This window comes from Bufo gargarizans, chromosome 4, assembly GCF_014858855.1.
Source record: "Bufo gargarizans isolate SCDJY-AF-19 chromosome 4, ASM1485885v1, whole genome shotgun sequence".
Taxonomy (NCBI): Eukaryota; Metazoa; Chordata; class Amphibia; order Anura; family Bufonidae; genus Bufo; species Bufo gargarizans.
Genome location: NC_058083.1, coordinates 204,486,055 through 204,511,482, shown reverse-complemented (window position 1 = coordinate 204,511,482; position 25,428 = coordinate 204,486,055). Strand labels below are relative to the sequence as shown.

The 25,428-nt window shown below is 40.6% G+C and overlaps 1 protein-coding gene across 1 annotated transcript in view; it reads left to right on the top strand.

Moving 5' to 3' along the window:
• Window positions 1-25,428, top strand: part of P3H2 (prolyl 3-hydroxylase 2) — a 176,170-nt gene that overhangs the window by 142,306 nt on the left and 8,436 nt on the right. Inside the window, exons 7-11 of the mRNA XM_044290120.1 lie at window positions 3,192-3,232; window positions 6,383-6,471; window positions 20,010-20,137; window positions 22,596-22,691; window positions 24,860-25,010. Of these exons, the coding sequence (XP_044146055.1) occupies window positions 3,192-3,232; window positions 6,383-6,471; window positions 20,010-20,137; window positions 22,596-22,691; window positions 24,860-25,010 (505 nt within the window). The remainder of the gene's footprint in view (window positions 1-3,191; window positions 3,233-6,382; window positions 6,472-20,009; window positions 20,138-22,595; window positions 22,692-24,859; window positions 25,011-25,428) is intronic.

Genomic DNA, 25,428 nt, shown 5'->3' with positions numbered 1-25,428 from the left:
CCCCAAGCGCTTTATATTCTTTCCTCTGAAACTGGATCGATGGGCCAGTTTAACAGTTTAATGAAAACACTTTTCTTTTGACTTGAATGGAAGTGAAGCACTAATTCTTTCCTCCCCCACTGTAATATCTGTGATAGGAGCACACTTGTAGAGTGAGATATCATGGCTCATTTGACGGCAGCATATGTGTACTCAAATCAGTCCACGGAAGAAATTCCTATAAAGAGCTCTGAAATGCTTTCATCTTTAAAGAATGTAGGTGAAGAAGGGGCCTCTCCACACCAATGCATGATTTAGCTCAATAGTTCAATGTCTAACAGAGCAGAACGTATTGGAATAAGGCAGCCCTTCCCTACCTCATTCAGAAGACTTCACTGTGAGTGGAGCACACTGGACATTAATGCAGCGTGAAATCCAAAATGTACAGAAACCTAACTCTTAGCTATTGTTACTGAGCTGCAGAGATGTATACCTCATGAGATTACTTAACGGCGTGCTTGTTACTACAGGCAGTGATACAAAAGTTCTTTTCTATCTGTGCCAGATCATAGATTGCACAGTGATTGTTTTTCATATTGTTCCTTTGAATGTTTGACTCCTGCTCCGATAAATATTTGCTTCTGTCTGTATTTAAAATCACAATTCCAATACTGTCATGTGGACTATAGACCATATCAAGCCACACAAATTAGATTATTGCAAGCCTAACCTGCCGATTTCAGCAGGACCCGCTGACTATATAATGTGTATGGGGGCCTGCCAACAGCAGGCGAAGGAAAGAACGATTGGGTTGTTGGATACCAGTATACCCAGTCCTTTTGTTCTCAGTGGAGATAAACAGTGGCTTACTCCCCTTTCTCTATTCACAACACTTGAGAGAGTCGGTAGGGATGCATTTGGCCAGCCTAACACACTTTGCTAGCTATCACACCCGCCAACACTCAGGATGAAGATGTCATAGGAGTCCATACGATAACCGAAGCACTATTCCGCACAAAGGAGATTTCTCTCATTCATCATCTCCATCAGGAAAAAGTTGTTGCTGTGCATCCATTGTGCATTACTACAGGTGGAACTCGAAAAATTAGAATATCGGGCAAAGTTAATTTATTTCAGTAATGCAACTTAAAAGGTAAAACTAACATATGAGATAGACTTATTACATGCAAAGCGAGATATTTCAAGCCTTTATTTGGTATAATTTGGATGATTATGGCTTACCGCTTATGAAACCCCAAAGTCATAATTTTTAGGTACCCTTTGCTCAGGGGGTATGGATTAATCAGCTGACTAGAGTGTGACACTTTGAGCCTAGAATATTCAACCTTTTCACAAAATTCTAATTTTAAGCTGCATTAATGCAATTCCTTTTAATTTGCATTACTGAAATAAATGTACTTTTGCACAATATTCACATTTTTTGAGTTTCACCTGTATAAGCATCACTTAGGGCTCATGCACTCTACCGGTTTATAGTCAGTATTGCTATGTAATGGTACTTTCACACTAGTGTTTTTCTTTTCATTCATAGAGTTCTATCAAAAGGGCTCAATGCCGAAAAAGAACTGATCAGGCATATCACCATGTATTCTGAATGGAGAGCAATCTGTTCAGGATGCATCAGGATGTCTTCAGTTCAGTCATTTTGCTATGGTTTTATCTCCGGCCAAAAAAACTGAAGACTTGCCTGAATGCCGGCATAGGAATGTATTAGTGCCGGATCCGGCATTTAAAATACCGAAATGCGGGATCCGTTTTGCCGGATGGCACCAGAAAGACGGATCTGGCATTTCAATGCATTTTTCTGACTGATCAGGCATTTTTAAGACTGATCAGGATCCTGTTCAGTCTTACAGATGCCATCAGTTGGCATACGTTTTGCCGGATCCGGATCACTCTGCCGCAAGTGTGAAAGTAGCCTTACAGTATATGGCACCCATCGTCTAGAGTGGACCCATACTATGCAGTACCTTCATGTGCCTCAGATTTCATACTGAACTGCAGGTGTGACCTTCTCCAGCACATTTTCTATAACAGTATGCTAGCATTGCTTCTACGGTATAATATGGAGACTCAGAGGATTTATACCATCCAATAGGTCAACAATATGTGTGCTGCTGTCATCTCAAAGGGTCATGTCAAAATGCTTTTCTGTGAGCATACTGGCTTAGACTATATTCTTCTGTCAGTGGCAAGGTCCTAGTCCTCAGGCTCCAACCACTTGTAGTAATGAGATATCTCCTTTGACCAAAGGGTATTTGGTGCATCAATCACATAATGTATTGGGCACGCCAAGAATCTTCTTTGCAGATGGTACGTTTCTGTTTCTATTATAGACTTGCAGCTGCCCTGCTGTATATGTAATGTTAAATGAAATGATGATAATACATTGATAATCATTCTCTATATTGTATTTAGAAACTGGAGGTAATATCCCTCCTGTCTTTGATATGTCTTTAAGAAGATTTCCCATTCACTCCTGTAATGGGAGGCATGCTAGTATGTCTTCAAGGTTTAAAGGGGTTGTGTCACTTCAGCAAATAGCATTTATTAATAAGACAAAGCTAATACAAGGCACTTACTAATGTATTGTTGTTATCCATATTGCTTCCTTTGTTATATTCATCTTTCCATCACATTATACACTGCTCCTTTCCATGGTTAGGACCACCCTATAATCCAGCAGCTGTGGCCGTACCTACGTGTGCCCCCACGGTCCAGGCCACCAGAGAGGATGGCACTTTTTCCTATAGTGTGCAAGCACGGCCAGATCGGCCAGTGCTGGTCGTAACGACCAGTGTATAATGCAATGGAGAAATGAATCCAGCCAGCAAAGGAGGCAGTATGGACAATCACAATACATTAGTAAATGGCTTGTATTAACATTATCTACATGATAAATGCCTCTTGCTGAAGTGAGACAACCCCTTTAAATCTAGAACAGTCGTTTTCATGTACTGCAGAGTTGCATATTGGCTGAGGCAATTTAAGATTATCTGTAATATATTGTTGTTATACAATAGATATTGGTAAATTTCAAACAATATACTGTTACATAGTATCACACACACATACAGGACATGCATACGTGCTGGTATATGTTTTTCTATATAATCAGATGAAGCTGATGTTTAATAATGAAGTGGATACTGTAAGCCAGCTGTATAATGACTTGTTATCACTTCATACAGGACTTCTGGATTACTGGAGGAGATCGGCAAGATGAAAACCGGTATGTTAATTAAGAAAAAAAAAGTTATATGTTGATTTAAAATGGTTTTTTACTGTATACTCAACAGTTCTGTCTTTCTAAAGTATTTCCATTCCTTGCTATTTTCTAGATTTCTCTCCTTGAACTCCAGGCTGACATATATTTTTCTTACACTGATACATTGTAGCAAACAGGACAACATTTTGGCAGTTGTGACAAACCGCTAACTAGAAGCATTAAATATGTTGTCCAGGATTTTTGATACTAATGGTCTTTCCTCGGGATAGGCTATCACCAGGGGCGTACATAGAAATCGTAGCAAAGAATTGTGGGTGCCCCAACTTACTTAATATAAAATACTGAGCGTCAGCAGTCAGTTTCTTCTCCCGTTGTGCACATGGCCGACAGAACTACTGCTTAGTTAAACATCCAAGAAAAGGAGACCAGAGTATCGCAGGGACAAGTCAAAAATATTAAGCAGCTTTATTCAAAATCGTACATCCATCACATGATGCAACGTTTCAGCATAAAAAACACCTTTGTCATGTGGTCAGTCATTTTTTGCTATTACCTTTTTGAATAAAGCTGCTTAATATTTTGTACTTACCCCTGCGATACTGTGGTATTCTTTTCTTGGATATATATACAGTATATATAATATATAATCTCTCATTGTCCTACTATTTAGTACAATCAACAAAGACTATTAGTGTAATAGTGCACTGAGAGTCAGAGACTGAACCCCCATATGTCTATGGGGGAAATGCTGTAAGTTGAAGGGGTTTCATTCTCTGCCTCTCATTACCACCCAGAGACCACAGTGTAGAGCTCCATGCAGGACAGTGTGTGTGACTGACTGGTTGTTACACTAGTAATCACACACAAAGTGATGTAGACTGCTGCACCAGGCCTGCCGCCTCTACTTAACGAGGTTGACAGGTGCTGGTCACTGAGGCAGTCACTGGGCAGCCATTGGGCTGTGGTCGTCACACTGGGGAAGATCTCCAAACTTTTCTTCTCAAGAACTATGGGCCTCTTGTTCCCTCACTGCAAATTTTTTGAGTTTCACCTGTAAAAGCATCACTTAGGGCTCATGCACACTACTTGTCCCCTCACTGCAATGGCGCTGGCAGCCGGAGACCTGCCCCTGCCGCGCTAGAGGCTAGATGTGGTGATGCTGGAGTACAACTGGCCAATAAGCAGCGACAGCAACAGGGCATCTCACTGCTTATTGGTCAGCTGTATCTGGCTTACAGGCAGGGAGCCAGTATGAACGGCATTACTATATAAAACTTACTATCGGCTGCTATGTAGACCGTCTTGTAAGATGAGAAAGTGAGGGGGCGGGGCCATTCACCCTGGCCGGGCCCCATAGCAACTGCGTGGTCTGCTGCTATTAGTGGTATGCCACTGGCTATCAGTAATAAAGGCCCGACACCCCTTACCCCCGCTGATAAGCTGTTACCTTGTAGCTCTGGCGAGAAAAGTCAGCGTCGGGTCTTTAGAGCTTCATCCATTATGTGGATGGAGTTGGTAAGTGCAGTGCTGGTCCCATTGAAGAGAATGTAAGCAGTGCTGCAATTATGCTGTATTACATTTGTATTCTCTGTTAACATGGAGCTGGTCCCCCCTTTGCAGCTAAACCACTCTTTATGGTAGGCTTTCTACAAGATTTTAGAGCGTGTCTGTGGGAACTTTGCCCATTCATCCAGAAGAGCATTTGTGAGATCAGACACTGATGTTGGAGGAGAGGGTCTGGTCTGCAATCGCCATTCTAGTTCATCCCATAGGTGCTTGATGGCCTTAGGCTGTGTGCAGGCAAGTTCTTCCACACCAAACCATACCTCTATGGACATTGCTTTGTGCACTGAGGCATAGTCCTGCTGGAACAGAAGTGGATAAGGGGATAATTGTCTGATTGGCAGGGTTCTTATCTCCATCCTGTGAATAAGAGGTAAGTTGTGGTGAGGGGCACCCCTTTAAAATTTCCCTTCACTGTAACTAAGGAGCCTAGGCTAACCCCTGAAAAACAACCCCATAGCATTATTCCTTCTACACCAAACTTTACAGTTGGCACAGTGCAGCCAGGCAGGTTACACTCTCCTGGCATTCAGTAAACTGAGACTCCTAACTCCACAGAACATGTTTCCACTGCTCCAGAGTCCGGTGGCAGCATGTTTTACACCACTCGATCTGACGCTTGGCATTGTGCTTGGTGATGCAAGACTTGCATGTAGCTGCTCGCAATGGAAACCTGTGCCATAAATGTCCCAGCGCATAGTGTTTTTTTGCTGATGTTAATACCAGAGGAGTTTTGGACTTTGCAGTGATTGAGTCAGCAGAGCATTGATAACCTATATACATTATGCCCCTCAGCACTCAGTGGCCCTTTCCTATGATTTACGTGGTCTGCCACTTTGTGGCTTCGTTTCTTTGGTTCCCAAACGCTTCCACATTGTATTAATACCACTCACAGTTGATGGTGTAAATTTCACAAACTGGCTTGTTACAATAGTGGTATCCTATTACAGTACCACTCTGGAACTCAGATCGATCTATCTATCTATCTATCTATCTGTCTGTCTGTCCATCTTATCCATCCATCTGTCATCTATCATATTAGCTACTTGTGCAAGTACATAGGATCTGCGAATATGGGGAATTATTTCATCTGTTGTCATATGATATAGACATTACTGGGTCTCCTGCATTGCACTATTCACCCATTGTTGCATACATCTCCCTATGTCATTGCTGCATGGTAGCAGCCAACTTAGGCCTCATGTACATGACTTAATCTATTTAGCAGTCTGCAAACCACAGATCCATAAAATACATACACCAGCTGTGTGCATACTGCAGTTTTCTCACTATCTTTGATGACGGATAATAGCCATGTGCTGTCCGCATTTTTGTGGACCCATAGGAATGCAGATCGGACGTGGACTAAAACTATGGTCATGTGAATGAGGCCTTCTTTTCATTGGTTCTCGAAAAGAAGATAATTCAAGGGCATACTGCTACTATTCAGTGACTGCTGGCTGTGATGAATACTGGTTCTGTAATTCCCCTATACCTCCGATGCATTTATTCTGATAACTAGATGGCACTACAGATACATTTCATGCTAAAAATTAATTTTTTCCATTGTTGTTGTCCGATCTGTTGCAGCGTTCCGTCTGGATCTAAACTAATGGATGTCACTGGGCTCCTATCGGGGAAAAAGGCTGTCCAGAAGATTGACAGAGAGCTGAGAGAGGGTACGTAAGACTTCTTTGAAGAAAATCAATTGATGGGTTTCCCTACTATATAGCATGAAGGTGACGACAAGCTGCTATAGATTATGAAGGGAATATTTGAAGTCAGTTTTTCTTGAGTCTGCATTGGAGTACTTTATGCCACATTTATCAAATGTCTCCAGTTACTTGATAAATTTGTCTTATCCTTAAACCTAAGGCCTCTTTCATGCGGGTGTCGCGGGTGAGGGCCGGACAAGATGCGGGTGCGTTGCAGGAAAATGCGTAATTTTTCAGTGCGAGTGCAAAGCGTTTTAATGCATTTTGCACGCGCGTGAGAAAAATCGGCATGTTTGGTACCCAGACCCGAACCCGGACTTCTTCACTGAAGTTCGGGTTTGGGTTGGGTGTTCTGTAGATTTTATTATTTTCCCTTATAACATGGTTATAAGGAAAAATAATAGCATTCTTAATACAGAATGCTTAGTAAAATGTTGATGAGGGGTTAAAAATAACAAACAAATTTAACTCACCCCATCCACTTGGTCGCGTAGCGGATGTCCTCTTATTTCTACTTTCTTCAGGACCTGGCTAAAGGACCTTTGATGACATCACTGCGCTCATCACATGGTCCATAAGTTTTACATAATAGCATCTTTGAAACCGAAATAATGATGTTTTAGTGTATCCATAGTCTGAGAGCCATAGCTTTTTTATTTTTTGAACGATGGTCTTAGGGTCGGGGTCTAATTTTTTGCTGGATGAGGTGACTGTTTGATTGGTACTATTTTGGGGGGTACATGCCTTTTTGTGATGTAAGGTGACAAAAATTGCTTTCTGTTTTGCACAGTTTTTATTTTTATTTTTTTACAGTGTTCAACTAAGGGATTAGGTCATGTGATATTTTTATAGAGAAGGTTGTTACGGACGTGGCGATTCCTAATATGTCTACTATTTATTTATTTATTTTACTTTAACACAATAATAGCAGTTTTGAAGCAAAAAAAATTATATTTTAGTGTCTCCATTGTCTGAGAGTGATAGATTATTACTTTTTTTGACCGATTGTCTTAGGTAGGGTATCATTTTTTGCGGGATGAGGTGATGGTTTGATTGGTACTATTTTAGGGGGGCATATGCCTTTTTGATCACTTGCTGTTGCAATTTTTGTGATGTAAGGTGACAAAAATGGCTTTTTTTTACTTTTTTTTTAATTTTTTTACGGTGTTCACCTGAGGGGTTAGGTCATGTGATATTTTCATAGAGCTGGTTGTTACGGACGTGGTGATACCTAATATGAATATATTTTTTTTTAAATGTATTTCACTTTAAATATCACAGAATTTAAAGCTATCCAGCTTAAAATTTAACTTTTACTAGATAATAATTAAAAGAGAATAATTCCAAATAATTCATGATATTATAACATTATATATTATAACATTATACATTATAACAAAAGCCAGACTGAAGGTAAGTCAAGACCCACCGTTGGCATCTAGGCAGTAGGTCACTTGTCGATATAAGGTAAGAGATATGGCACTTACAGTTTGATGATTCCCTTATATGGGTAGATATATTTCAGGTGAGGTCGGGAGGAAATATTATCCCTAATGATGCCCTACGGTGTCTACCCCTGAAAGGGGCGACCCCACCTCTCGGTGGCTAAACCCTTTTCTTACCCTTACGTGACCCTAAGATGCTTCCTCACAGTTGGCTACTTGACTTCCGTTGGTTGTTAAGGACAGAGATAACTATCCTAGATGATCAAAAGAAAGACTGTCACAATGCGTTTCCCCAAGTGAAGATCCTTGGTTCCCCAGGGGACCTTGCTGTTGTTTAGATTCCCATAGCCGAAAGATAGTGGCTATATGCTGGCGATGATAATGGCTGATGATGTGAAGTTTTGAAACCAAAAAATGATGCTTTAGGCCTCTTTCACACGGGCGTCATGTTTTTGGCCCGGATAAGATGCGGGAGCATTGCTTGAAAATGCGCGATTTTTCCCTGTGAGTGCAAAATCAAATGTCTCATGTTACTTGATAAATTTGTCTTATCCTTAAACCTAAGGCCCCTTTCACACGGGCGTCGCGTGTGAGGGCCGGACAAGATGCGGGTGTGTTGCAACAAAATGCGTGATTTTTCAGTGCGGGTGCAAAGCGTTTTAATGCGTTTTGCACACGTGTGAGAAAAACCATCATGTTTGGTACCCAAACCCGTACTTCTTCACAGATGTTCGAGTTTGGGATCGGGGTTGTGTAGATAACATGGTTATAAGGGAAAATAATAGCATTCTTAATACAGAATGCATAGTACAATAGGGCTGGGGGGGTTAAAAAAAAGAAAAATTTTTTTAACTCCCCTTAATCCACTTGCTCTCGCATCCCGGCTTCTCTTCTGTCTTCTTCTTTGAGGGATAGGACCTTTGATGACGTCACTGCTCTCATCACATGGTCCCTCACATGATCTTTTACCATGGTGATGGATCATGTGATGGACCATGTGATGAGCGTAGTGACGTCACCACAGGTCTTTTTCCTGTGCACAGCAAAGGAAAAGAAAGAAGAGAAGCCGGGCTGTGCGAACAAGTGGATTAAGGCGAGTTAAATAATTGTAAATAATATTTTTTTTAACCCCTCCAGCCCTATTGTACTATTCATTCTGTATTAAGAATGCTATTATTTTCCCTTATAAATAATAATGATCGGGTCTCCATCCCAATCGTCTCCTAGCAACCGTGCGTGAAAATCCCACTGCATCTGCACATGCTTGCGATTTTCACGCAGCCCCATTCACTTCTGTGGGGCCTGCGTTGCGTGGAAAACACACAAAGAGGAGCATGCTTCGATTTTTATGCAACACACAAGTGATGCGTAAAAATCACTGCTCATCTGCACAGCCCCATAGAAATGAATGGGTCCAGATTCAGTGCGGGTGCAATGCGTTCACCTCACGCATTGCACCCACGCAGAAATCTCACCTGTGTGAAAGGGGCCTTAGTGTCTCCATGTTCTGAGAGCTATAGTTTTTTTTTGTTGTTTTTTTTTGGGCGATTGTCTTAGGTAGGGTTCATTTTTTGCGGCATTAGGTGACTGTTTTATTGATACCATTTTGTGGGACATATGCCTTTTTGATCACTTGGTGTTTCACTTTTTGTGATGTAAGGTGACAAAAATAGCTTTTTCTTACACAGTTATTTTTTTTATTTTTTTATGGTGTTTATCGCACAGGATGGATCATGTGATATATTTATAGAGCCGGTAATTACGGACGCAGCGATACCTAATATGTTTTTTTTTTTTATTATTATTATTATAAAATAAGGGGAAATGGGCATTTTTTTTCTTAAAAACTTTATTAATTTTATTAAAAACACTTTTCTTTAGCTTTTTTTTTAACTTTGTTTCTGACGTTTACTTTTGGGGGTCTGATCCCCTCTGCAATGCATTACAATACATCTATATCCGTACGTCATGTGTCGGGAAGGAGTTAACACAATGCCCCGCCACATTAAAATGAGACCTCCACAGCAGCCCATCCCCTTAACTTTGACCGTCACAGCAGCCCACCCCTTTAACAGTGAGTTTCACAGCACCCCACTCCCTTGATCTCCTTAGGGGCCCGCCCCTTAACAGTGACCTCCACAGTACCCTGCTGCCTTAACAGTGACCTCCACAGCAGTTGCCCCTTTAATGGTCGCCCCTGCCCCCTTAACAGTGACCTCCATAATGTCCACCCCTTTAATGGTGACCTCCACAGCGGCCTGCTCCCTTAACAGTAACATCCACAGTGAATGTCTATTTAACAGTGACCTCCACAGTGCCCTGCCCCATTAATGCTAGGACTACACGACGACATGTGTATCACAACATTTTGTCTCAACAATTTTTATAATGATAGGCACTGCGACATGTGACATGCTGCGACTGCCACAATCCAAGATGGATTCTTTAGCGACTGTCGCAGTCGCAGCATATCGCATGTCGCAGTGCAACACCATAGACTAGCATTATAAAAATTGTCATGCGATAAAGCTGTGTATGTGGAGACTAAGGACCTGTGAGCTTCTATTGGCTGATAAGGGACATGTGACCGTGTGTATGGCAGTTGGGATATGAAGAGAATGACTTGCAGGCTTGTATTGGCTAATGCAGGTCATTTTTAGGGAATATCTCAGGAACGGTACGTCCTAGAGAGCTGTGACCCCCACAAGATTTCTTTCCAGGTAGCAAGAGGTGTGTATACCAAGTTTCGTTAAAATCGATGGTTGCGTTTTTAAGTGATCACGGAACATACATACACATGTATACGTCCTTCTGTATATAAATATAGAGTACAGACCAAAAGTTTGGACACACCTTCTCATTCAAAGAGTTTTCTTTATTTTCATGACTATGAAGGCATCAAAACTATGAATAAACACATGTAGAATTATATACATAACAAAAAAGTGTGAAACAATTGAAAATATGTCATATTCTAGGTTCTTCAAAGTAGCCACCTTTTGCTTTGATTACTGCTTTGCACATTCTTGGCATTCTCTTGATGAGCTTCAAGAGGTAGTCACCTGAAATGGTCTTCCAACAGTCTTGAAGGAGTTCCCAGAGATGCTTAGCACTTGTTGGCCCTTTCGCCTTCACTCTGCGGTCCAGCTCACCCCAAACCATCTCGATTGGGTTCAGCTCCGGTGACTGTGAAGGCCAGGTCATCTGGCGCAGCACCCCATCACTCTCCTTCATGGTCAAATAGCCCTTACACAGCCTGGAGGTGTGTTTGGGGTCATTGTCCTGTTGAAAAATAAATGATGGTCCAACTAAACGCTAGGGATCGACCGATATTGATTTTTTAGGGCCGATACCGATAATTTGTGAACTTTCAGGCCGATAGCCGATAATTTATACCGATATTCTGGGAATTTTTATTTTTGAAAAAAATAATAATAATTCCCACAAATCTGCTGAAAATTAATGTTTATTGTTAATGTGTATTTTGTTTTTGTAAATCTTTATTTTTCATTTATACTTAATATTTTGGTGTTTTATTTTTGTAACTTTTTTTTATTTTTTTTACTAACTTTTAGCCCCCTTAGGGATTAGAACCCTTGTCCTTTTCACCCTGATAGAGATCTATCAGGGTGAATAGGAGCTCACACTGTCCCTGCTGCTCTGGGCTTTGTGCACACAGCAGCATGGAGCTTACTATGACAGCCAGGGCTTCAATAGCGTCCTGGCTGCCATGGTAACCGATCGGAGCCCCAGCATTACACTGCTGGGGCTCCGATCGGAGGAGGAGGGGAGAGGGGATCCTGTGGAGGGGCGCACTGCGCCACCAATGCTTAATACTGGGGGGAGGGGGGGGCGCACTGCGCCACCAATGTCTAATACTGGGGTTGGGGGGGGGTGCACTGCACCACCAATGATTAAAGGGGTTGTCCAAGTTATATTTCTTGATGACCTGGCACCCCCTCCGATCAGCTGTTTGAAGAGGAGACTCGCACGGTGTCAGCGCTGCCTCCTCTTCACTGTTTACCTTCTAGCCGTTGCATCTGCAGTGGTGAGCAGGTGTAATTACACCCAAGCCTTCCCATTCATTTCAATAGGAAGGCTTGGGTGTAATTACACCTGCTCACCACTGCAGATGCAACGGCTAGAAGGTAAACAGTGAAGAGGAGGCAGCGCTGACACCGTGCGAGTCTCCTCTTCAAACAGCTGATCGGAGGGGGTGCCGGGTGTCGGACCCCCTCCGATCTGATATTGATGACCTATCCTGGGGATAGGTCATCAATAAATATAACTTGGACAACCCCTCTCTCATTTATTCATATACAGGAGGCGGGAGCTGGCTGCAGGATCACATAGCCGGCTCCCGACCTCTATGAGCAGTAGCTGCGATCCGCGGCACTTAAGGGGTTAACTACCGCAGATCGCAGCTACCGCTCATAGAGGCCGGGAGCCGGCTATGTGATCCTGCAGCTCCCGCCTCCTGTATATGAATAAATGAGAGATTAAGCTTCATTGGTGGAGCAGTGGCCATAGCTCCTCCCCTCCTCATGTCCCCTGTCCTTACATTGGCAGCAGCAGCAGGAGCAGCACAGGGGGAGGAGACACTGCTTCCTTCTCCCCTGTGCTGCTAAGGGGAACATGGAGAGCGCTGTCAGCAGCGCGATCTGTGTTCTCCATACACTATCGGAATATCGGCAAAATAGATGCCGATACCGATAGTGTTCAAAATCCTGAATATCGGCCGATAATATCGGTAAATCCGATAATCGGTCGATCCCTACTAAACGCAAACCTGATGGAATAGCATGCCGCTGCAAGATGCTGTGGTAGCCATGCTGGTTCAGTATGCCTTCAATTTTGAATAAATCCCCAAGTGTCACCAGCAAAGCACCCCCACACCATCACACCTCCTCCTCCATGCTTCACGGTGGGAACTAGGCATGTAGAGTCCATCCGTTCACCTTTTCTGCGTCGCACAAAGACACGGTGGTTGGAACCAAAGATCTCAAATTTGGACTCATCAGACCAAAGCACAGATTTCCACTGGTCTAATGTCCATTCCTTGTGTTCTTTAGCCCAAACAAGTCTCTTCTGCTTGTTGCCTGTCCTTAGCAGTGGTTTCCTAGCAGATATTCTACCATGAAGGCCTGATTCACACAGTCTCCCTTAACAGTTGTTCTAGAGATGTGTCTGCTGCTAGAACTCTGTGTGGCATTGACCTGGTCTCTAATCTGAGCTGCTGTTAACCTGCGATTTCTGAGGCTGGTGACTCGGATGAACTTATCCTCCGCAGCAGAGGTGACTCTTGGTCTTCCTTTCCTGGGGCGGTCCGCATGTGAGCCAGTTTCTTTGTAGCGCTTGATGGTTTTTGTGACTGCACTTGGGGACACTTTCATAGTTTTTCATAGTATCGGACTGACTGACCTTCATTTCTTAAAGTAATGATGGCCACTCGTTTTTCTTTACTTAGCTGCTTTTTTCTTGCCATAATACAAATTCTAACAGTCTATTCAGTAGGACTATCAGCTGTGTATCCACCTGACTTCTCCACAACGCAACTGATGGTCCTAACCCCATTTATAAGGCAAGAAATCCCACTTATTAAACCTGACAGGGCACACCTGTGAAGTGAAAACCATTTCAGGTGACTACCTCTTGAAGCTCATCAAGAGAATGCCAAGAGTGTGCAAATCAGTAATCAAAGCAAAAGGTGGCTACTTTGAAGAACCTAGAATATGACATATTTTCTGTTGTTTCACACTTTTTTGTTATGTATATAATTCCACATGTGTTAATTCATAGTTTTGATGCCTTCAGTGTGAATCTACAATTTTCATAGTCATGAAAATAAAGAAAACTCATTGAATGAGAAGGTGTGTCCAAACTTTTGGTCTATACTGTATATATAAAGAAAAATGAAAAAAAAAAAAGCAATTTTTAAAATTTCAATTTTAAGAAAGTGATACCCTTATAAAATATTTATTACTTAACATTCTCCATATGTCTACTTTATGTTGGAATCATTTTAGGATGTTAGAAGGCTTAGAATTGTAGAAGCAATTCATAAAACTTAAGAATTTCCAAAACCCACTTTTTAAGGACCAGTTCAAGTCTGAAGTCACTTTGCGGGGCTTACATAGTGGAAACCCCCCCATAAATGACCCCATTGTAGAAACTACACCCCTCAAGTTACTCAAAACTCATTTTAAAAACTTTGTTAACCCCTTAGGTGTTTCACAAGAATTAAAGGAAAACGTAGATGACATTTCTAAATTTAACTATTTTGGCAGATCTTCCATTTTAATCAATTTTTTCCTTTAACACATCGAGGGTTAACAGCCATACAAAACTCAATATTTATTACCCTGATTCTGCGGTTTACAGAAACACCCCACATGTGGTCGTAAACTGATGTAAGGGCACACGGCGGTGCGCAGAAGCAAAGGAGCGCCGTATGGTTTTTGGAAGGCAGATTTTTTACAGTTTTTATTTTTTTATAACATTCATCTGACAGGGTAGATCATGTGCTATTTTTATAGTCCAAATAGTTCTAGACGCAATGATATCAAATATGTCTACTTTATTTGTTTGTTTCAGTTTTACATAATAAAGAATTTTTGAAAACAAAATTATGTTTTTGTGTCTCGCAAAAGGTGGCTACTTTGAAGAACCTAGAATATGACATATTTTCAGTTGTTTCACACTTTTTTGTTATGTATATAATTCCACATGTGTTAATTCATAGTTTTGATGCCTTCAGTGTGAATCTACAATTTTCATAGTCATGAAAATAAAGAAAACTCTTTGAATGAGAAGGTGTGTCCAAACTTTTGGTCTGTACTGTATGTGTATATATATATATATATATATATATATAACAACAAAGAAAATCCGCAGCACTCCTTGAAGTAAAAAATGTGCAGTTTATTGACACATGTCAGAAAATCGCAAATTTTTTACTTCAAGGAGTGCTGCGGATTTTCTTTGTTGTTTATCCGTCCTGTATCGAGGGACCACCGCGGGCACCGTACAACCATTTGCTGCATGTGAAGGAGTGCTGCCTAACCTTTTCTATGGATCTATCTATCTATATATATATATATATATATATATATATATATATATATATAGTAAGAACGATGGTTTTCGTTGGTGTGGGTGTTTTTTTCCTTTTATGTATTTTTAAAAAAATTTCATTTATTTTTTTAACTTATGTTTTGTAGCAGAAATATAAAAATTATCTCCCAAGAGGTCATAAAAAGACCTTTGGGGGGACACTGACACTTTTTGCTTACTTTTCACTTTTTACTTTTCCTTTTTATTTGTATTTTATAGTATTTTTTTATATAATTGGTTTATTACTTATTTTTTAAATATATATTTGCCACATAATATTTTTTAAATATATTTTTGCCACATACTTCCCCCAAAAGATCATAAAAAGAATGTTGGAGGACAATGAACACTCTATCATTTTGCACTTTAATTTATTTTTCTTTCATTTGCATTTTATAATTTTGTTAAATTTTATTTTATTTTTTAAATAATTTTCTATTATTTTGTTTAATATATTTTTGCCACATAATATGTTCCCCAAGGGATCATAAAAGCCTGTTGGGGGATAGTGAATATTTTTCAGCAGTTTATCCTTTTTATTAATTTTTTGCTTTTATCTGTATTTTTTTTCTTTTTTTTTTTTATTATTTTCAATTTTTTTTGCCCCGTATTTTGTTTCTTTTTTTTCTTTTATTTGTTTTATTATTTTTTGGTTTTTATTTATTATTTATTTTTTTAATATATTTTTTCCACATAATTTGTCACCAAGAGGTCACTGAAAGACCTTTAGGAGACAATAGGATTTTTTTTTTTTTGCACTATGTCCACTGTAACTGGGGCATCCAAAGGATCTCCAGTTACAGGAGAAAGCAGCCTGCTGCAGGGGCATTGTACAAGGCTTCTGCCTTCTCCTGTGCTCCCTTACTGTCGCTGGCAGCCGAGGACCCGTCCTGCTCCTGCTACAGTGTGGGAACAGGATCTTTAATGCTCTGTCGTGCCGCGCTCATAGCAGAAACACAGCTGATCATACGATCATCTGTGTTTCTGTCCAGGAGGATGGGGGCCGCACACCTTGGCTCTGGGGGCTGAATGCGGGCCGCGGGTGGTGCACCCCTGCTATAAATGGTCCCTCAGTCTGGTTTAGTAGGCTACACAATCATGGGGAAGACTGCTGACTCGACTGTTATCCAGACACCCTCCACAAGTGTAAGACACAAAAGGTCATTGCTAAAGGCCTGGCTGTTCAGTACTGTATCCAAGCATATTAGGGTACTTTCACACTAGCATTTTTCTTTTCCGGCATAGAGTTCTGTCCTAGGGGCTCTATACCGGAAAAGAACTGATCAGTTTTAACCCCATGCATTCTGAATGGAGAGCAATCCGTTCAGGATGCATCAGGATGTCTTCAGTTCAGTCTTATTGACTTTTCAGGACTGAGATAATACCGCAGCATGCTACGGTTTTATCTCCGGCCCAAAAAACACTTGCCATTTTTTTCCATAGGAATGTATTAGTGCCAGATCCGGCATTCAAAATACCGGAATGCCGGATCCGCCCTTCCGGTCTGCGCATGTGACCGGCAAAAAATGTGAAAATAAAATAGAAACTGATCCGTTTGTCCGTATCACAAATGGACAGACGGATCCGTTCTTGCAATGCATTTGTGAGACGCATCCTGATCAGTCTACAAATGCTGTCCGGTTGCATGCAGATTGCCTGATCCGGCATGCAGTTTCGGCGACGGAACTGCTTGCTGGATCACTCTGCCACAAGTGTGAAAGGTGAGTGGAAGGAAAAAGTGTGGCAGAAAAAGGTGTACAAGCCACATGGATAACTGCAACCTTGAAAGTATTAACAAGAATAGGCCATTCAAGAATTTGGAGGAGATTCACAAGGAGTGGACTGCGGATGGAGTCAGTATTTCAAGAACCATCACACACAGACATATTCAGGACATGGGCTACAACTGTCTCCATTCTTTGTGTCAAGCCACTCTTGACCCAGAGACAACGTCAGAATAGTCTTACTTGTGCTAAGGAGAAAAAGGACTAGACTGTTGCTCAGTGGATTGAGGAGCCATGTCATCTGCTGGTGTTGGTCCACTGATTTACAGTTGCAAGAAAAAGTATGTGAACCCTTTGGAATTATATGGATTTCTGCACAAATTGGTCATAAAATGTGATTTGATCTTCATCTAAGTCACAACAATAGACAATCACAGTCTGCTTAAACTAATAACACACAAAGAATTAAATGTTACACCAGCTGAAACTCAACAGAAGATGGGTGTTGCAACAGGACAACGACCCAAAGCATAGAAGTAAATCAACAACAGAAGGGCTTAAACAGAAGAAAATATGCCTTCTGGAGTGGCCCAGCCAGAGTCCTGACCTCAGCCTGATTGAGATGCTGTGGCATGATCTCAAGAAAGCGATTCACACCAGACATCCCAAGAATATTGCTGAACTGAAACAGTTCTGTAAAGAGGAATGGTCAAGAATTACTCCTGACCGTTGTGCACGTCTGATCTGCAACTACAGGGAACGTTTGGTTGAAGTTATTGCTGCCAAAGGAGGTTCAACCAGTTATTAAATCCAAGGGTTCACATACTTTTTCCACCGTGAATGTTTACATGGTGTGTTCAATAAAAACATGGTAACATTTAATTCTTTGTGTGTTATTAGTTTAAGCAGACTGTGATTGTCTATTGTTGTGACCTTGATGAAGATCAGATCACATTTTATGACCAATTTGTGCAGAAATCCATATCATTCCAAAGGGTTCACATACTTTTTCTTGCAACTGTATATCAAGTCCAAAGTCAAAGCAGCCATCTACCAGGAAATTGTGAAGCACTTCATGCTTCCCTCTGCTGACAAGCTTTTAGGAGATGCCGATTTCATTTTCCAGCAGGACTTGGCACCTGCCAACTCTACCCAGAGTACCAATACCTGGTTTAACAACCACAATATCACTGTGCTTGATTGGCCAGCAAACTCGCTTTACCTAAACCCCAATCTTTGGGGTATTGTCAACAATGCAGATGATCTGAAGTTTGCTATCAATGCAACCTGGGCTTCCATAACACCTCAGCAGTGCTGATCGCCTTCATGCCACCATTGATGCAGTAAATCATGCAAAAGGAGTCTGACCAAGTATTGACTGCATATACTGTACACACTTTTCAGTATGCCAACATTTCTGTATTAAAAAAAATATTTTTTAATTGATCTTATACACTGCCCATCCAACCAACTGCAGCAACCCCAGATCATAGCACTGCCCCCACAGGCTTGTACAGTAGGCACTAGGCATGATGAGTGCATTACTTTATCTGCCTCTCTTCTTACCCTGATGCACCCATCACTCTGGAACAGGGTAAATCTGGACTCATCAGACCACATAACCTTCTTCCATTGCTCCAGAGTCCAATCTTTATGCTCGCTAGCAAATTGAAGCCTTTTTTTCTGGTTTTCCTCATTGATTAGCAGTTTTCTTACAGATACACAGCTGTTCAGTCCCAATTCCTTGAGTTCCCTTCGCATTGTGCACCTGGAAATGCTCTTACTTTCACTATTAAACATAGCCCTGAGTTCTAATGTTTTTGTTCGATTTGATTTCATCAAATGTTGAAGTGATCGCCGATCACGATCATTCAGGATTTTTTTCTGCCACATTTCTTCCTTGAATACGAAATTCTTCCAGTTTTTAATAATGCGTTGGACAGTTCTTTACCCAATTTTAGTAGTTTCTGCAATCTCCTTAGATGTTTTCTCTGCTTGATACATGCCAATGATTTGACCCTTCTCAAACAGACTAACATCTTTTCCACAACCACGAGATGTGTCTTTCGACATGGTTGTTTAAGAAATGAGAAGCAACTGATTGCACCAGTTGTGGTTAAATAACTTGTTGCCAGCTGAAAGATAATCGCCCATGCAGTAATTATCCAATAGGAGGCTCATAACTATTGGCTTAGTTAGACAGGCAGTGTAGAATAATCAATTTTATGAGATACGGTACTAACATTTGGGTTTCATTAGCTGCAAGTCATAATCATCAACAAGAATAAACACTTGAAATAGATCACTCTGTGAGTAATGAATCTATAGTAATATATGAGTTTCACTTTTTGAATTGAATTACTGAAATCTATGTAATTTTCAGTGATATTCTAATAATTTATTGAAATGCACCTGTATTGCTGCTGATCTTTCTCTTGTACCAGAATTTGAGAGATTCCTTTAATCAGACAGGGAGATTCAGTAAATCTTATGCTTCATTTATGTGTAATGCGTGTGTGTGTGTGTGTGTGTGTGGGGAAAGAGGATTTCATATTCGAAAATGAAATATCCTTTGCAATGTCTCCAACCATCTGGTCACAAACATGCTTTGCTTATGTGAGTCTAGTGGTTTCTCACAAGTATTCTCTATGTCCGATAGAAGTGGAGTGGTGCGCTGCATGGGAGCAGGGGCGGGTAAGAAATAAATGGTGCGCTGTGCGGCCAGGAGCTCCATATATTGGCTGAATGGAGGTGTACATATACTTGTCATCTCCTTTGTGAAGTGCATACGACGGGTCCTTCATTCTGGCAATAGGTGGAAATCCTTGAAGTGGAATTGGCGATTTGCGACCTGTCAGATAACTTTTTGGTATATCACGAATGTCTGGTAAAATCGCTTTAAGTTGTCATTTGTTCAATCTAGCAATCTAGTTCTTGGGCGAGAAAAGGTTCTGCATCTCTGTCTTATGTATTACTGTACTAAACTGGTTCAGTATGGTGTATTTCTAGTGATCTGTTGCCCTCTAGTGGCCATACCTGGAAGGTACAGTAAAAAAAATAATAATAGTACTCATTGAATTTGATCATTTAAACGTATACATCACAATGGCATTCTTCTTTATATGTGATAATTTGATAAATGCTGTAACTTTCTATCACTGTTTAATTCCTGACATACGTACAATACTGCATATTGGATAAATGGATTATATAATTTCAGGAGGACCCCTGGTTTACGATGGAGTAAAACTTGTGCACACTTCTGAGTATCTTAATGGTACTCAGAGAGTCCAGCTGGATAATGTTATAACACCGGAGGAATGTGAAGAGCTTCACAGAGTTGCCAATGTAAGTTCTAAGATTGTTTGCCTTCATACTGGGCTGTACATGTATAAAATACATAGGAAACAACTCTCTCTTTGAGGCGTCAGAGGTGGATGTTCCTATAAAAGAAAACTTTTTCTTATGTAATGGAAATACTGTATGTAGCATTCATAAGTATGATTCTAGCAAATACTGAAATATTTACTTCCAGGATTCCTGGAAAATAAAGAAAGTCAAATATGTTTTACTGTAGAAGTGAAGTACTAGGACTGCTCATTAAACTTAATGACAGGGGATCATGGCGTGTATGTGTGTCAGTTACCACTGGTTTTATCGATTGAGGAGTAGACTGGGTGATGCTGTGATAAAAAAAAAAATTTTTTACTATAAGCTGCCAGTTTATGTTACAGTGGGAAAACTCCATCAAGCACTTTCTCACTATAAGGGCTCATGCACATGACCGTATGGCGTTTTCAGTGTTTTGCAGGCTGTTTTTAAACGATCAGTTTTTCCATTTTTTGTTTCAGTAGTGCTTCCAGTTCAGTTTTTCAGTATGGCATATACAGTAATTACATAAGAAAAATTGGGCTGGGCATAACATTTTCAATAGATGGTTCTGCAAAAACGGAATGGATACGGAAGACATACAGAGTATATTCTGTATGTGTTCCTTTTTTTTGCGGACCCATTGACTTAAATGGAGCAACGTAACGTGATTTGCGGGCAATAATAGGACATGTTCTATCTTTTAACGGAATGGAAAAACGGAAACGGAATGCACACGGAGACACTTCAGTTTTTTTTTTGCTGAACCATTGAAATGAATGGTTCAGTAGAAGTAACACATACGGAACTAAAAAAACGGGCAGTATACTGAACGCAAAAAACGTCAGTGTGCATGAGCCCTAAGTTGTACGTTTTCTGCCGTAATAAGGGGCAATTATTCTACCTTACAGTACCAGTCAAAAGTTTGGACACTTCTTTTCATTCCATAGTTTTTCTTGTTTGTTTGTTGTTTTTGTTGTTGTTTTTTTACATTGTAGATTTATGAGCACGATGAAAGAACACATATGGAATTAAAAATTAAACCAAAAAGTGTTTAAAAATACCAGACTATGTTTTATATGTTACATTCTTCAAAGTAACCCCTTTTTGCTTTGATGACAGCTTTGGATACCCTTGGAATTCTCTCAATCAGCTTCATGAGGTAGTTGCTTGGAATAGTTTTCCAACAGTCTTGAAGGAGTCCCCAGAAATGCTGAGCACTTGTTGGCTGCTTTTTCTTCATTCTGAGGTACAGATGAGCAAATCTATTTGTTCATAAATCAGCCTGCTTAAGCAGCAAGGCGCTGGCCACACTGCTTAAGAGACCCCCCCCCCCCCCCACACTACCTTGATTGACAGGACCAGACATCACGCCTGGCCTTGTCAGTCTCTCGCCTGCGCGCGCTGCTGCTCTGACTACCAGCATAGGCGCAGAGGTTCTACTGGTGCTACCTAAGAAGCGGAGATGCCAACTGTGCATGTTCCATTACTCTGTGCTATTACTATAATGAACCTATCCTCTGCAGCAGAGGTAACTCTTGGTCTAGCTTTCCTATGGTGGTCCTCATGAGCGCAAATTTCATCATAGTGTTTGATGGTTTTCTTGAAATTTTTATGATGGACTGACCTTTGTGCCTTAAAATAATGGACTGTCGTTTCTTAGGTTAGTGGTCCTTGCCATTATCTGGATTAGAAGAGTAGTAGAATAGGTCTAATCAGGGGCGTAGCTAAATGCTCATGGGCCCCCCTTCCCTAAGTGCTTTGTGGCCAGGGGCAGGGAAGCACATACCCTTTGTGTTGCCCGAGTCAAAAATTGAAATGACATCCCCCCCCCCCCCCCATGCCAAATTTTTGACCGAACCCCTTTTCTCCAGCCAGAGGTGTTACTTGACCAGCATGCACTTTCTATAATACTGGTGTCTTCTTATGTGGCACAAGAGTCTTTGGGTAGCGACTGCTACCTCTGCACCCCCTATAGCTACGCCCCTGGGTCTAATCACTGTGCGGAACTGGGAGCAATCCGACGGTACCTCTGCAAAACACAACTGGTGGTCTTAAATACATTTTGAAGGCAAGAAATTCCACAAAATAACTCTTGACAGGGCCTACCTGTTAATTAAAAACCATTCCAGGTGAATACCTCATTAAGCCGATTGAGAGTATGCCAGAGGTGTGACAAGCCATCGTCAAAGCATAAGGAAGCTATTTTTGAAGACTAAAACATATCCTGGTTTAAGTCTTTTTTTCCATATGTGTTCCTTCATCATTTCGTGTCTTCAGAATAATTCTACAACACAAAAAAGAACAACATCCTATCTGTATCCAATGAATATGGCTTTGTTGTTGTGGAATTGCTATATAGAATTGACATAATTTATTCTGTAATGGTAAAAATATTAGAGAAAAGATAACTAATGTAACCAAGTTAACTTATTAGACAATAACTCTTGCTGGAGATGGATACAGAGGAAAAACATCACCTCATACGCCAAATGAGAAATTTGAAGGAGCCACCGTTTTAAAGGCATTAACGGTAAGTTAGGTTTCTTTTAGTGATTGTGTAAATTGTCTAACCTAGAATAAGCCTGGAACCTACAGGTAGCTTTATAACAGTATGCTTGTCAAACTTCCATAAATTATACTAACTTGCTGCTTCTCTACCTACGCTCTTTTTAGCTCTTAGGCTACTTTCACAGTGGCGTTTTGGCTTTCCGTTTGCGAGATCCGTTCAAGGCTCTCATAAGCGGTCCAAATCGGATCAGTTTTGCCCTAATGCATTCTGTATGGAAAAGGATCCGCTCAGAATGCATCAGTTTGCCTCCGTTCCGTCTTCATTCCGCTCTGGAGGCGGACACCAAAACGCTGCCTGCAGCGTTTTTCTGTCCGCCATGTGGTGCGGAGCAAGACGGACACACAATGTAAGTCAACGGGGACGGATCCGTTTTCACTGACACAATCTGGCACAATAGAAAATTGATCCTTTGACTTTATATGGTGTTCAACACAGGATCCGTCATGGCAATTGAAGACATAATACAACCGGATCGGTTCATGACTGATGCACGTGGTTGTATTATTGTAACGGAAGCTTTTTGCAGATCCATGACTGATCCGCAAAAAACGCTAGTGTGAAAGTAGGGACAATTTTAAGTTTTTTTTCCCCATCATTACGTGTCATATTAATTTTATAGGTGATAAAAAATGAAAATGTGCTTTTTACATGCTGTTAGCTATGACATTTATTTACATAGTATGGCGCAACCTAGTGTTGAAAGTGACTCACCCCACTCTAATTAATACTTGTCTTATTATAGTAGATGTTGATTACTTATTATACCCAGGGTTTTCTCACAATGCCTCGTTGTCCGCTCTGCTGGCAGCTTATGTAGAACAACCAAATGAGAAAATTAGATAAACTGACAGACAGACTTGGGATAGATAGATAGATAGATAGAGATATACCATAGATAGATATACCTTAGATGGATGGATAGATAGATCATGGATAGATGTTTTTAAAACAGTATAAATGTCAAATATGCTTCTTTGTTATGATTTATAAAATTAATATGACGTGTAATGGTGGGACAGCCCCTATCATTTTCTTTTTATAAATGTGGCTTAAAGGGGTTATCACATGACTAATTTAAACTATAAAAAATAGAGACCATATAGTACATGATAATCTATTTCTAACAAAGCTAAAACCAGCCCTGTACCTCACATGGATCCAGAGATCTCCACATTCATTGTTCTGCTAGATGGTGGCGATATACAGATACATTTTATTGAATAACTCAGTAGCTATACAAAATTATTAATTACATGCAAATACAAAAGATTACTGGTTTGAAAACTGTAGAATAGTTTTTGTGGGACAACCCCTTTAAGTCAGATCAAGAGGCTAAATATGCCCACTTTCCCATACATTTTCAAAACTAATGGTGGTGTAAAAATATAAGATATTTCAAACTTTTTATGAAATTAAGCACAAAATGTTAAAAAGCCCTATTTTGCAACTTTTTTGCACCAAAATTGGGGGTAAAACCTTGTTAAATGATCCCTTTAGTCTCAATTCCTCACAATCTATGTTTGTTTGATGTGTTGGGCTCTGTGGCCCATTCTCATAGGGCTGTTGCCCAGTTTAAACCCAGCGCTGACAAGGGCCACAAAGCCCAACACACCAGGACCACTTTTGGTTCCTTTACTCGATTTGCTACTGGCTGTGGGTACTTTACCCTACTTTCGTTTCTTCACACAGTGGGGCTCATCCAGTGTTCTGAAGAAGGCTAAGTGCCGAAAACATTCAGTATATTTCATTTGAACTGGAAATCCGATTGTTAAATAAAATACACTTGAAGCAATTTAGTGGAGTACAGGAGTTTTTAATTTTTCTATTGCAAAACTACTCCCAGCAATGCCTATAGCTATCAGCCTACAGCGGGGCATGGTGGGAGTTGTAGTTTTACCACAGCTGGAGAGCCGCAGGTTGGCCATCCTGATATATAGCATTGTAGTGGACAGCAGATGGTGCTGTGCCTCCATAGACCTGCTGCTTACTAAGTAGTAACATCTTCAACAATTCTGACATGTACTGTAATAGAGAACTATACATTAGACTATAGAGATGCAATATATTTAATAAATTATGACTGCATTCTTGTGTCTCCTATGAAAACTTATAATCTCGTATTTTTAAAGTTTGGTTATGAGGGTCGTGTACCAATGAAAAGTGCTCGCTTGTTTTACGATGTGAGTGAAAAGGCTCGTCATATCGTGCAGTCATACTTCATGCTGAATAGTACACTGTACTTCTCCTACACACACCTAGTGTGCAGGACCGCTCTACATGGTAAGTGATGGCTCTGACTTTCCTAGATTTAGTTATTTCCTCAGTGCACTAAGTAACTATATGTTATACCTGGCAGACAGACAGCTCTCTGACTGATTTCACTGAATGTACACATCTGGAAAGAGCTACAGGATGTGTCACTGACCTCTTGTTATGAAGCACATCCCCTTATTGTCTACCATTCGTTTTATGGGACTTATACATGAAGTACTGTAGCTCAGGGCCCAATGCATCCAATGATGCATGACCATTACATACCCATGCAGGCCTGTGAGGGAACTATCAAAGATACTGTGGCAGATTTACTAAGAAAAATGTGCCCATTTTTTTAGACAGTGTGAAGTATGAAACTATTAGTAAATCTGCCCCACTTTATCTCCAAAATATAAGAAAGAGACCGGCACTTCACTTGTTGTGG